Raw genomic sequence first — 13,958 nt, 5'->3', positions numbered from 1 at the left:
GTAGGGCTTGTTTGGTTGTTCTTTTTCAAGTCATTAATAACTGAGGATTCTGCTTTTATTTAAGCTGTTCCTTTTCCAAACCAAGTATATTAGACGTAGTACTAGAAGAAGGATAGATAATCCTTGAGTGTACAATTCTGTGAATGATGCATCTCTCAATTCCTGCTTATCATTTTTCCTTTTAGATTTATGTGTCAAATGTCTACTCACAGGACACATGGCTCATTTAGATTAAAACTTTGATTTCCAGATTTTTTCCCTTCTTCACTCTTCACCCCACCCCCACTGGGAAGACAAGCCATTCAATATAGGTTGTACGTGTGTAGTTTACACAAAACGTTTTCATAGTAGTTATATTGTGAAAGACTAACTATATTTCCCTCCATCCTATCCTGCTCCCCACTTATTCTAATTTCTACTTTGACCCTTTCCCAAAGTGTTTGTTTCTAACTACCCTCCCCTCCAATCTGTCCTCCCTTCTATCATCCCCCCCCTTTTCCCCTTCCCCCCTACTTTCCTGTAGGTTAAGATACCCAATTGAGTATGTATGTTATTCCCTCCTTAAGCCAGATTCAATGAGAGTAAGATTGTCCCATTGCCTTTCACCTTCCTGCTCTTCCCCTCCATTGTAACAGTTTTCTCTTGGCTCTTTTATATGAGATAATTTACCCTATTCTATCCTCCCATTATATTCCTCTTTCACCTCTTAATTTTATTTTTAGATATCATCCCTTCCTATTCAACTGATCCTGTGCCCTCCATCTATGTATACATGCACACACATATACACACACTCACATATGTATTTATATACACATATACCCTCCTATACATATATATATACACACACACATATGTATTCCCTTCAACTATCCTCATACTGAGAAAAGTCTCATGAGTTACAATTATCATTTTTCCATGTAAGAATGCAAATAGTTCAACTTTACTAAGTTCCTTATGATTTCTTTTTCCTGTTTACCTTCTCATGAGTCTTGTATTTGAAAGTCAGATTTTTCTGTTCAGCTCTGGCTTTTTCGTCAAGAATACCTGAAAGTTCTCTATTTCATTGAATAACCATATTTTCCCCTGAAGCACTATATTCAGTTTTGCTGGGTAGGTGATCCTTGGTTTTTAATCCTAGCTCCTTTGTCCTCTGGAATATCATATTCCAAGACCTTTGATCCCTTACTGTAGAAGCTGCTAGATCTTGTGTTATCCTGATTGTGTTTCCACAGGACTCAGATTGTTTCTCCCTGACTGCTTGTAATATTTTCTCCTTGACCTGGGAACTCTGGAATTTGGCTGTGATATTCCTAGGAATTTTCTTTTTGGGATCTTTTTCAAGAGGCGATTTGTGAATTCTTTCAATTTCTGTTTAGCCCTCTGGTTCTAGAATATCAAGGCAGTCTTCCTTGAGAGTTTCTTAAAGGATGATTTCTAGGCTCTTTTTATCATCTCTCCTGGATCTATTTTCCAGGTCATTGGTTTTTCCAATGAGGTGTTTCACATTGCCTTCTATTTTTACATTTGTTTGGATCTCTTTTGTAGCATCTTAATTTTTCATAAAGCAATTAGCTTCCATTTGCTCCAATATAATTTTGAAGGAATTATTCTCTTCATTGAGTTTTTAAAATTCCTTTTCCATCTGGGCAATTGGGCTTTTTAAGGCATTCTTCTCCTTTTTAACTTTTTAGGCCTCTTTTTCAATTTGAGTTAGTCTGTTTTTTAAGGTGTTCTTTTCTTCAGTATTTTTGGGGGGCTCCTTTAGCAGGCTCCTGACTCGCTTTTCATGATTTTCTTGCATCATTCTCATTTCTCTTCCCAGTATTTCCTCCACTTCTCTTACTTGATTTTCAAAATCCTTCTTGAGCTCCTCCATGGCCTGTAAGCAGTTCATATTTTTCTTGGAAGCTTTTGATGCCGGAGTTCTGACTTCTTCTGGTTCCACGTTTTGATCCTTTTTGTCCCCAAAAAAAGGATTCTGTGGTCTGATTGCGCTTCCTATACTTGCTCATCTTGTCAGCCAGTTACTTGACCTTTGAGCTCTTTGCCAGGGTAGACCTCTGCTTCCAGAGTGGACAGAGCTGTGTCCCAGATTGCTGGGGTTTTCCCAGATGTTGTCAGAGGTCTGAGGAGGGCACCCTCTGCTCTGGCAGCTAGCACCACCCAAGACTGCAACCCAGATCCAAGCAGGTCAAAGCCAGAAGTCTGGAAACCACCACAGCTGCTGGTGATACACTCTCCTGAAGTCTGCTCTGGCAGGTCTGTGCTGCCGGTTGGGACCACCCTGGGTCTGACTGCTCAGCCCCCAGCCAGGTGTGATAGACCTGTTATATAGCCTGCCAGGCTGCCTTCAGTGGGAGATTTGTTTCTCTCTGTCACTTTGTGGGTTCTCTAGCTCTAAAATTTGTTGTCATATTTTACAGGTATTGGAGGTGGTTAATGTGGGAGCTCATGCAGATTCCTGCTTTTACTCCACCATCTTCCATCCTGAATTTTCCAACAATAATCTTGACACATGTCTTGTTTTAGTCATGTGTTGATCTCCCTGTTTAAAATATAATCTCTTTTTTTTTCATTTTTCCAAGGACAAGAAGTATGCTAGTGATAAATACAAAGATATCTACACAGAGTTGAGTATTGTGAAGGCCAAGGCAGACTGTGATATCAGCAGGTTGAAAGAGCAGCTAAAAGCAGCTACAGAAGCACTGGGTGAAAAGTCTCCTGAAAATACTACAGTGTCGGGATACGGTTGGTTTCCTTTTTTTCTTAGTTCTTATGCCCTCATTAATACACAACAAATTATGTTAACTTGTGGATGCTACTGCAATCATGAATGTGTATTGGCTTCTGTAGAAGCTGAAGCTTATTTCCATATTGTCATTTTTAAAGATATCATCATAATCACCATCATTACATACTTTATATGGTATAGTGTAAAAAGAGAGAAGGGTTGAATGTAAAGTGTTCATTCATACATCATGATATGTGACAATGAAAGGAATGTGATGTGTGATGCTGGGAAAATCTGTCTCAGCTTTTGGTGTCTTCTCAAACTTTATAGTGATGTTTAACAGAAGCACTATAAATATCATCTCAGTAGAGACAAAAGAAACGAAGACTGTTAGGAGCGAATGCTACACACAGCTATATTCTCATTTACAGAGAATTTAAGGGAAATAGATTGGGATGCTATGGATATGATAAACAACAAATAACATTATAGGAAATGAAATCGAATATATTTAATAGACACAATGTGGGTTTCATTCCTTGAATAAAGCAGTCTGTATACAGTTAAATCATTGACATTTTACAGAAAAGATTAAAATTAATACCAAACTAAAAGAAAATGAGAAAACAATGCATGTGTAATGAGAATAGCTCCAACCTATTTAAATGTGTTATTGTAACTGAAAAATTGATTTTATACAAAAGTTGAACAATTGTAAACCAGTTGCAGTAATGAGACAAAAGCAGCCTAAAAACTGTTTCAGTTAGAAACCACTCTGTTTGCCAAGGGCAACAGAATATAAAACTGTTTGTTCTACAGAGGAATATAATGTCATTGTCGTATAAATGAGAAGTGTGGAAAGCATATCCCAAACCTAGCACAGAGGCACAGTATTAGTGATGGGGAGCCTTCACTTATCTAGAAATCTGCTGGAGCTTTCTTTCTACTAAAAACAGAGCCACTGGTAACTTCTTTTTGGCAATTGGGGTTAAGTAACTTGCCCAAGGTTACACAGTTAGTATTTTTGTGTTAAGTGTTTGAGGCTGGATCCAAACTCAGGTACTCCAGACTCTGGGGCTGGCATTTTACTCATTGCGCCACCTAGCCGCCCCTAACTTTTTTTTTTGGAAGGGGGAAGCTAGGGCAATTAGGGTTAAGCGACTTGCCCAAGGTCACACGGCTAGTTTTTTTTTTGTGTTGTGTCTGAGGCCAGATTTGAACTCAGGTCCTCCTGACTCCAGGGCCAGTGCTCTATTCACTGTGCCACCTAGCTGTCCCTGCCACTGGTAACTTCTTGACTTGCCTTAAATATAATTTCATCCTTGAGAAGACAGAAGAACCAATAAGGAGAAATTCTAATCTGGATATGGGTTCTCAGTAGCATGGAGGAAATTGATTGCTGGGGTAGAAATGATGTGAACTCTGAGAGGAGTGACCACTCAATCCTAGACTTTGTAATTAGAAGAGAGGAAATCCTGGTATAGTCTGATACATACTTTCTAGATTTTGGGAAAGCAAATTTGAGATGGGTCAGAAGAAAGATAGGTATGATCCTACAGGAGAAAATGCTTTAAGAGAAGTCAGCCCAGGAGAGAAAGGAGATATTCAAGAATGAAATTCCAAAGAAACAGAGAAACAGTTGAAACAAAAAACAAAAGAAAGAAACAAATGGAAATAATTGCATCATGGAGAAAAAAATGGCACTTGTCTTAAGAGATTGATATGGATGCACAAGGAACTTATTAGCTGACTTAGATTTTAGGAACACTTAACCTCAGAGGGTTATTGTGGGAGAAATAACTTTGTAAAATGTCATTATCATCACAAAATCACATTGTTATTGTGTTTTGTGTAAATTCAATTGAAGTTACATAAATATTATTAATAAATTGTAATTAAGTTTCCAGTGGCATTTCCTAAATCTTATCCAAGATGGTCATGCAGATTTAATTCAGCATAACTGAGCTCCCTAATTCCTCACTATTTCCCTTACCCTCACATATAATTATCATGCCGAGAAATGCCATTTTTATGTTATCAGCTATTTAAAGACTTATAGAAAGAAAAAGTTAATGGCCCTGTTTGTTTGTTTTTTTTCAGATATCATGAAATCTAAAAGCAATCCTGACTTTCTGAAGAAAGACAGATCCAGTGTTAGCCGTCAGCTAAGGAATATCAGGTCAAAGGTGAGTCTTGTTCTTTAAAGACTTGGGCAATGCAGAAGAATTCTGCTGCAGGAGCAGTTTGGAGGCAGCCAAAATGGAGCAGTCATTAATTTCCAGAAATGAACTTTAATTCCACAGAGCTTATGCCAATTGCAGAATGGCTTATTACATGAGTGTATTTACTACAAGAATTTTAACAAGGATCAGGTTTCTTTCTCAGAAATGAAATTATCTTGAAGAGGCCAGAACCGAGAAGTAGAATTTCTAGTTGGTTCCACTTTCTACTTCTGAGACCAATGTCATCCAAGCTTCTGTGTTGTCTGACATTGTTTTGACTCCTGTCATCACTACTTCCACCATGTATTGTCACTTGTGTCTCCATATCTTAGTATTGATGACTTTTGGAGAAAGCGTGGGCTTTCTCCTCCCCTTTGGGTATCTGTAGGCAAACAGAGGCGCTCTAAGCCCATCGTGCTGAATACTTGAATTTGTTTCCTTTTATTCCGTGGGATGCAGCCCAGGGGAATTATCTCAAGGGTGTCCATGCTTTTTGTGGGACCTGTGGGTGGAGGGTGGATCATTACGAACACTGTTGCATTTAGGATTTATGTGCTTTTTGTTGTTTTATTTTTGCTCTTTCCCCTGACAGTCCGTAATTGAGCAGGTCTCATGGGATAACTGAAACGAGCCAGATTCCAGGTTCCCTGTCATGTAGGTAAACAACCCACACCAACCAACCAACCCGACTCCCTTGAGGGAGAAGCATACTCTGCATGCACTGCCCATACCTCCATGTCAAGCTATAATCTCTTTCCTTATTTTATTATTCCTCTTTTTAATTGACCATCTCTCCCACTCCAGAACCCACATGGACAACCACATAGAGTTTCTTTGCACCTTCCCTCACATTTTGCCACACTCATTGCAGTCTCTAAAGGGCCACCTTGCCCAGGGAGTCAGCACACCTTCACCCTGTTGACTTTGAAGAGTAGCAGGCTCTGTGTGAAGCCGGCTTCTCATGGGTGGGCAGGATGTGTTGTGTGAAAGGGCTACAGTGGCAGCTGTGGGAACAGCCAAGCATGCATGCTGAATGACCTGTGCATGTCCCCAACTAAACTCGCTGCATCGTGCACAGATAGATTTTTAAAGAAAAAAAAAATCAGACATTTGCAAGGAGAAGGAGTTCACAAGTGTTGATTTCTCTCAATATGGAAAAGCTGAGATTTATCAAGTACCTACCCGGATAACATGAAAAAGTCAAGGACAGTAGTCACCACTGTGCTTTATAAAACCAACCACTCTCAGTCCCACCGACAGTGACGTGCCTTACAATCCAAATTTGCCAAGTTAGCCTAGTAGATATTTTCTGTTGTGTATGTTTGCAGTTTGTATTTTATCCAGTTGCTGAATGTCAGTGCTATAAAATAATGCAGAGATTTGACAAACATTGATTGTAGTTCCTCTGGCTAGGTAAGCTGTTTAAAGGCGGAAAAGTTACCAATGCCAATATCAGGAGGAAGTAACTTTGAATGGATTTAATATTTTTTCCCTTTTTTAGAGGTGGCTTTTAAGTGTTTTATCAAAATGAAATTTTCCTGAGGCTTTTTTAAAAATAGTCTTTAGTTGGGGCGGCTGAGTGGTGCAGTGAATAGAGCACTGGTCCTAGAGTCAGGAGGACCTGAGTTCAAATCCGGCCACAGACACTTAATACTTACTAGCCGTGTGACCTTGGGCAAGTCACTTTACCCCAATTGCCCTGCCCTTCCCCCTCCAAAAAGCAAAAAATAAAAAAAAAAAAACCAACAGTCTTTAGTGGAAACAAGGGAAGGATTTTGGTCAGAAGAGAGAATAAAGGGCTTGAAATACTGAATAAGTGGGTTTCTACCATATGTTGGATTGTGAATAAGACAGAAGTAGTTGAGTACATGTACTTTATAATTAAGCTATTTTTCACCCAGATTCCCTTACCTAGTTAAAAGGCAACAGGATCCAAAAGAGACGGCCAGTTATGGTTAGTGGAACAATGAGTATACTATATTGCAAGATGGGACAGGATTAAGTTAATTTTTGTTTAAAGGAATGCTGTTCACCTAGAGGATCTAAATATGATTTACAACTTTTTGACCTTTAAATCTGTTATACATAAAAATTCAATAGTCCCATCCCTCATAGAGCCTACAGTCTATTAGGGGGCAGATAACATTCACAGATAAGTATATATAAGATATATATGTATATTTATTTATATGAAAATTTATAAGAAAATCTACAAAAAAACACAATGAGAGGGGATTAACTACCAAGAAAACGAGAAAAGGAATTTTAAAGGAGGTGGCTCTTAACCTGAACCTCACAAGGTTCCAAGAGGAAATGAGGAAAGGAGCACATTCCAAGGATAGGGAGCACAGCCTATATAAAGCCTAGAGGTGGGAGCTGGAGGGTAATGTATGGCTATCAGCAAGCACACCAGTTGGAGCTTACTTGGACTGCATCAGGGTAGCAGTAATTCACAGCTGGCCTAGAAAGCTAAGCTGGAAGCAGATTGGGAAGGACTTTAAATGCCAAACAAAAGGGGGTGTATTTTGTCCTATGGAAAATAGAGTCACTGATCCTTTTGAAAGGGAGAGTGCCACAGTCAGACCACAGACATCTGTGTGGAAGATGGGCTGTAAAAAGACTGGATACAGGCAACCACTTAGGAAGCTTTGGCAGTAAATAGTCACTGTGGTATGAATAGGAAGAAAGGGATGGAAAGGAGGGATGTTGAGAAGGAATGGACAAAGCTTGGCTGCTGAATAAATATGGCAGGAGAGGAGGGAAAGAAGGAGAAGCCAGGGCTGTGTAGGTTGTAAGCCTGACTGAGCAGAAGCATGGCAGTGCCCTCAGTAGAAAAAGGGAAGTTTCATATTTGGAATACCTATGAGACATCAGGGTAGACACTGAAACTTTTCCTTTTTCAGTTGAGGTGGAAAGGACCTCAGAAGGAATCTAGTCCAACCCCTTCATTGTATAGATTAGAAAACTGGGACCCACCAAGGTGAAGGCACTTCCCCACAGTCCCCTGGGCAGGGAGAGCCAGAGATGGGTCTGATGCCAGTCATTACTTTTTCTGTTCTGCTCTGCTGATGACATCAAGCAGAGACCATTGAAGATGAAGAACTGGAGCTCAGCCGAGAGCTGGAGATGTAGATAGAGCTGATAGAGGAGTCCAGGGGAGCTGATGGGACAGTCAAGAGAATACAGAGGGAGCAAAGGAGAGGGCCCAGAATAGAACCCAAAGGCTGTCCCCACCCAGTAGCCGTGACATATGAAGGGTTAACTTGTAAAGAAGACTAAGAAGGATCTGACCAGCAGAAAGAGAAGCAGACAGGAGTGTTCTGAAAATCTAGAGAGTGGAGGAGATCCAGAAGAAGGTGGTGATCAACACTGTCTAGTGCTGAGAGGTGAGGAAGAATGAGGACTAAGAAAAGGCCATTAGATCTGACAATTAAGAGATCATTTGTGACCTTGGAGAGGGCAGCTTCTACTGAATCATCCCCCAGAAACCAGACAAAGGTTTGAAAGATGAATGGGAGATGAGAAAGTGGAGATGAGTTTGAAGACCTTTTCCAAGGAATTCTGATTTATAAAAGGGAGAGGAGATGTAGGACAATAAATAGCCTGTGGGAATAGTGGTGGTATCGTTCTGTCCATCCTTTTGTGCCGACTCTTCCTGACCCCATTGGGGTTTTCTTGGCAAGGATACTGGAGTGATTTGCCATTTTTTTCTCCAGTTCATTTTACAGATGAGGAAACTGAGGCAAACAGGATTTAAGTGACTTGCCCAAGGTCACCCAGCTAGTAAATGTCTGAGGCTAGATTTGAACTCAGGAAGACTCATCTTCCTGATTCCAGTACTGGCATTCCATCCACTCACTGCACCATCTAGCTACCTGTGGGGAGAGTAGGGTCAAGATTTTTTAAGGAGAGAAATTTGAGCATGTTTTTAAGTAGCAAGAAAAGATAAGGCAAGAATGGATAGGGAAAGTGGATAAAGAAAGAATGAAAGTACTGGAAAATGGAATGATTGAAGGGGCATGCCTCTGAAGAGCATGGTGGGGAATGTGAGATCAAGGGGTTAAGTAAAGGTGTTGGTGAGAAGGGCCACCCAGCCCCATCCTCCAAGACTGGATCACAGGAGAAGATGTTGAGATGGTTTTAAATGGAGTGTTGGAGAGCAGAGGAAGCTAGCTCATAGCCTCCTTTTTTTAGTGAAGTATGAGTCCAGGTCCTAAGCCGAGAAGGAAGGAGAGAGTTGGCTTCTAGGATACAGGCATCTCACCTGTTTCTTAAGAACTTCTTAGTGACACAGAATCCATGGTCCATTCTCTTTGTCATATAGAACCAAAATCTGCCTCTTTGTAACTTAAAGTCATAAAATGTTACTGCTAAAATGAATCTCTGAAGTCATTTAACCCAACTCTTTTTTTTTTTTTTTTTACAAATGAGAGAACTTAGACCTAGAATAACTAGGTGATTCACCTAAGAGAACAGAGAGCTCAGGTCACTCACTGGATCATTGTGGCTGCCGTCCCTTGGTGCCGATCCTCTGTCCTCTGGAGCTATGTGTGTTTGTGCTGGTTTTACAGTGCGTCTCCTGGAGTGTCATCCCCGTCTTCCTGGGTTATCTGGAGTAAATCAGTTCTGCTTCTCACTTGTCTTTCCACCTTGGGTACAGGTGTTTCCATGACCATCAGTGCTAATCTTCTTCCCCTTGTGCCTTTGGAACAGAGTGTCCCCTGTAGTTGCTTTGTTTTGACTGCGAAGCCTGTCTCACCAAGTCTTATACTGAACTTAAAACACCTCCCGAAAGGGCATTTCTATATACACATAACACACAAAAAAGAGGCTTCCTTGGGGAAACTGTGAATCTCTTTCTTCCCGCTTGCTTTTAAACAAAAGTATGTAATATTAAAGTTATGGCTGCTAGGTGGCACAAGGGGCTAGAATGCTGGGCCTGGAGTCAAGAATCTGAGTTCAAATTCGGGCTCAGACACTAGCTGTGGGACCCTGGGTGAGTGATTTAACTTGTTTGCTTCAGTCTCTTCATCTGTAAAATGGGAATAATGATAGCACTTACCTCCCAGGAGATTAAAAAGGTAAAGGGTTTTAGCACAGTTCCTGGCACATAGAAGGGCTATATAAGTGTTATTATTACTTTTATTTCTTGTCTCTGGATTTTCAAAAAGGCCTCAGTGGCCCCTTTAGTTTTGGCATCCCTGTTGTCCCCATGTGATGTTCCCTCCCCCTTCCCCTGCCCCCAAATACTGAAAACAGAAGGGGAAAACACCGTGTAATCAAGAAGCATAATTACACAGAATGAATCTCAGTGGCCACGTCCAGAATTGTTGTCTTCCTGCATATCATGTCCGGCACCAGTCGGGGGGCAGCATGCTTCACTGGTAGTGATAGGGCTTGTGGAGATGTGTACATGGCATGGATCGGAGTTCTCAAGTTTTTCAAAGTTGTTTCTTTACAACCTCTTTACCCTTGAATAAATTGTTCTGTGGGTTCTCAACTCTGTGTCATATTCCACATCTTAGTGAGCTTCTGTTTTCTTGTGAAAATGTCAAGTGAGGTTTATTACCCATGTTCTGGGCATGTAGATGTCAGAGGCACTGAGTTATTTTTCCTGTTCTCCATTCTTTTCCTTTGAATTACCAAGCACTTATTCTGCTATCATCCTATGTTGTACCTACTGACCTCTACGGTTTTCTCATCTTATAGTTTTATGTGAACGTTTTTCTTCTTCCCCCTTTATATTTGGTTGGAATCCTTTTTGGTCAGGTTGGCGAGGGTCAGGTCAAATTCATTCTTCCCATGACTCAGGAAAGGCACTCGTGGTCAGCTGTCATTTTGATATGTGAAGCCATGGTCCAAAAAGCTAATTCCTCTCCTTTGATATCAACATAATGGATAGTTCGTTTCCCATAGCCTCTTTTTTCTTTCAGGAGCCTGACCTTCTTCTAGGGAAATAGATGAAAACAACGTTGGGAGGCCCCAGGTCTTTTGGCTTCCTGCTACCTACTATTTCATTCGATCTCTAGAAATACATTTTAGATTTACTGTCATTTCCACCTTAATCAGCAGGAGGAGAGCTGTCTTAAGTTTGGGATAGGGTTTGATAAGTCTGCCCTGTCTCAGAGAGAACTCCAGAAAGACACCACTCCCTTCGAATGAGCTAAGTCAAGGCTCCCTATGACTGTCTCTGGACCCCTCATCAGAGAGTCAACAGTCATTATGATACTTCTGTCCTTCCTGGTATCTGTAACAGATTTCCTTGCACTTATAAATCTTCCTTATTGCCCTTTGTAGTACTAGAAGTGGCTACTTCAAGTCCTAATTTCAGCCTCAGATCTGCTGAATGACTCCAGTGCTTAAATTGTTAGCATTCTAATATTCACCAGCCTCTTAAGGACAAATCATCCGGAGTACTAGTACTACCTTTGGTATCATTGCCAGATTTAATTATGTGAAACAACACTCAGCTAATGGGCATGCTGCATTAACAGACCCATAAATTCTAGCTCACCAGTTGGAAATCCTGGTGTTTGATGGAAACTAATCACCAAATGAAGTATGTTGTTATATTTTCCTTAATATAAACATTTGTGAAAACTTAAGAAAAACAGTAGGGGAATTAAAATGGAAATAAAGAGTACAGTCTTGTCAGTAGCTGCTGGTCTGGTTTCAGGTAGACAACTTTCTGGAACCAGACATGTCACGCTTTACTTATGACTCACAAAGTGACACTTATATGTGCTACCTGTATAATCTCTATATCACAATGATAGATTATCACAAGCTATGACAATATGCTTCACCAACAGGGCTTACATTCTTTTAAATATTAGATGCATTTCAGTTAGTAATGTTTAAAAAAATAGGCTATCATAACTCAAACATTTTATCAACTTGGCCTGGAATGGGAACAGTTTTCAGCAGTTTCCCCAATAATGACAACAGGACACGTTGGGTAATTTCTGTAGTCTCAGAAAGACTTTCTAGTAAACAATAGCAACGTTTTTTTGGTTGTTGTTTTTTTTTAAAGTATTGACTGAAGTTTGAGGTATGGTCACAGGGACAGAATATAATGTGTCCATGAACCTACCTGGCATAAATGGGGAATCAAACCTGTGACTTTGGGTTTATTAACAAACAACAATAGAATATGAAGAGAAAAGGAAAGAGCAGCCTACCCCAGAAAATTGCGGGTTTTTTACCCAGATCTTCTTGTTTGGATTCTAAAATGACACATGCCGCAGCAGGCCGTGTGAGTGTTGAGTAAAGGAGGCTGCACAGCAAATGAGACCAGGCATTTTTGCAGTCCACAACTTATCACTGTCTCTCCTGCCTGCTTCTCTACTTCAGTGTAGAAAAAAACAGAATGTCCCCTCAACCCTGTTTGCTGTGGATTTGTGACTGTTAGGCAGTGTTTCTGCATGGACGCTCTGTGGTTGATGGCATTTGTTTCCCTGCAGCCCTGGTGGCTGCTGGAGCACAGGTTTTGTTCTTTAGGCCCCCTACATGTGATAGGACACAAGGCAGGAGGCCCCTCAGCTACTCACACAGTTCATGTGAATGTGTCTGCGCACAGCAAAAGGATAGGAGATTGTAGCCTCTAGAGGGTTTCCATTCTGGACCGGCCCCAGGGTCTCGCCTGGTTGTGCTAAGCATACCGTGTCACCCTTTTGTGATTTAGGGCTATTTAGACATTTATGGGTTTCTAGTGTGTTAATGTCTCCTGTGTTTCAAAGCACCGTGCTTAGCACCAGGAGGGATGAAGAGATGGGTAAGCCTCAGTTCCTGCCCTTAAGCAGTTTACAGTTTAGTTGGGAGAGATGATAAGTGCGTGTAACACATAAAAGGGCAGTGCAGGCTGTGAATTCTGTAGTGTCGCGGTACAGTTTTACTGTATTGTCACTTTATTCTCATGTACCTGTGTAAAGCAAGAGTATCATCACCCCTTTAAATGACAAATGATGATTACAGGGTCATTAATGATGTTTTAGTTATATAATCAGCAAGAGAGCTGGAGCTTCCCAATTCCACTAAGTTGGCACACAGAGTTAATAATAAAAGATGAATAAATTGACATGAAAAGAGAGAAAGTTTTCTGTCCTAAGTTCAAAAGGCAGGAAGGCAGGTTCTCCAAATGCTCCTGTTAGTAAATGACACTCTTAATTTCACGGAGTCCCAGTGAAACCCGTGATCATGTGAAGGGGGTCAGTTTATCCAGATGGGTTCGGCTGACCAAATGGACGAGAAGACGTCTCGCGGACGGTGACAGGCAGCTGTGCCCCAAAGCCCAGTGAGTCAGCCGCCTCTGTCACTGCGCTGGTTTTGAGTCGAGTAGGACCATCTTTGGAAAAGCTGGGCAGCACTTCCTTTCTTGATGCCTTTTGGACACATTGAAATACTCGTTGCCCCACAGCTTCTTCCACCTTCTCCTCATTTCACTTCAGCTGTAACAGAGAAAAACACTGAAACCAAAGCAGCGGCCGGCAGCTGTGTCTGACGGAACAGGCCCGTTCCACATCCTCTCTCTGGTCATCATCAGTCCTCCGGCACTGAGACCAGCCCTGCAGCTCATGCTTTCAGTGAGCCGCGGCCCCTCACTGTTCCCTGTATTATCACAAAGGACACTCATCTCAGAAGTATCAATTACTTGTGATCCAAATGACAATGGAAAGCCATACTAGTGGTGCCAGTGGGTTAATCATGACCAACATTTGAGAAACTGAGTAAAAATTCCATGGGACTGGAAAAGCAAGAAAACCATTTGGGTAGCGAGAATGAGTCTATAGAGGAACAGCAGGGCAGCCAGATGGCACAGTGAACAGAGCACCAGCCCTGGAGTCAGGAGGACCTGAGTTCAAATTCGGCCTCAGACACTTGACATGTACTAGCTGTGTGACCTTGGGCAAGTCACTTAACTCCAGTTGCTTTGCCTTCCCCCCTCCCTCTCCAAAAAAAATAGATGAATAGCCTGGCTGCTATATAAGTATCTTTTTCAAGAT

The 13,958-nt window shown here is 41.2% G+C and overlaps 1 protein-coding gene across 6 annotated transcripts in view; it reads left to right on the top strand.

Moving 5' to 3' along the window:
- The window catches only part of MPRIP (myosin phosphatase Rho interacting protein), a 237,508-nt gene that overhangs the window by 214,591 nt on the left and 8,959 nt on the right, over positions 1–13,958 (top strand). For 3 of the 6 annotated variants that reach the window (XM_069087914.1, XM_069087913.1, XM_069087910.1), the window contains 2 exons: positions 2,589–2,751; positions 4,835–4,920. In XM_069087914.1, coding sequence (XP_068944015.1) covers positions 2,589–2,751; positions 4,835–4,920 — 249 coding nt within the window. Of the gene's footprint in view, positions 1–2,588; positions 2,752–4,834; positions 4,921–5,548; positions 5,615–13,958 lie in introns of all 6 variants that reach the window. The other 3 variants (XM_069087915.1, XM_069087911.1, XM_069087912.1) reach the window with 2 other exon arrangements.

The sequence above is a fragment of the Petaurus breviceps genome, unplaced genomic scaffold, assembly GCF_028583685.1.
Source record: "Petaurus breviceps papuanus isolate PSGF00001 unplaced genomic scaffold, PetGlider_PUasm1.0 183, whole genome shotgun sequence".
NCBI lineage: Eukaryota > Metazoa > Chordata > Mammalia > Diprotodontia > Petauridae > Petaurus > Petaurus breviceps.
The sequence above is the reverse complement of the archived record's forward strand: the minus strand, read 5'-3'. Positions and strand labels throughout refer to the sequence as shown.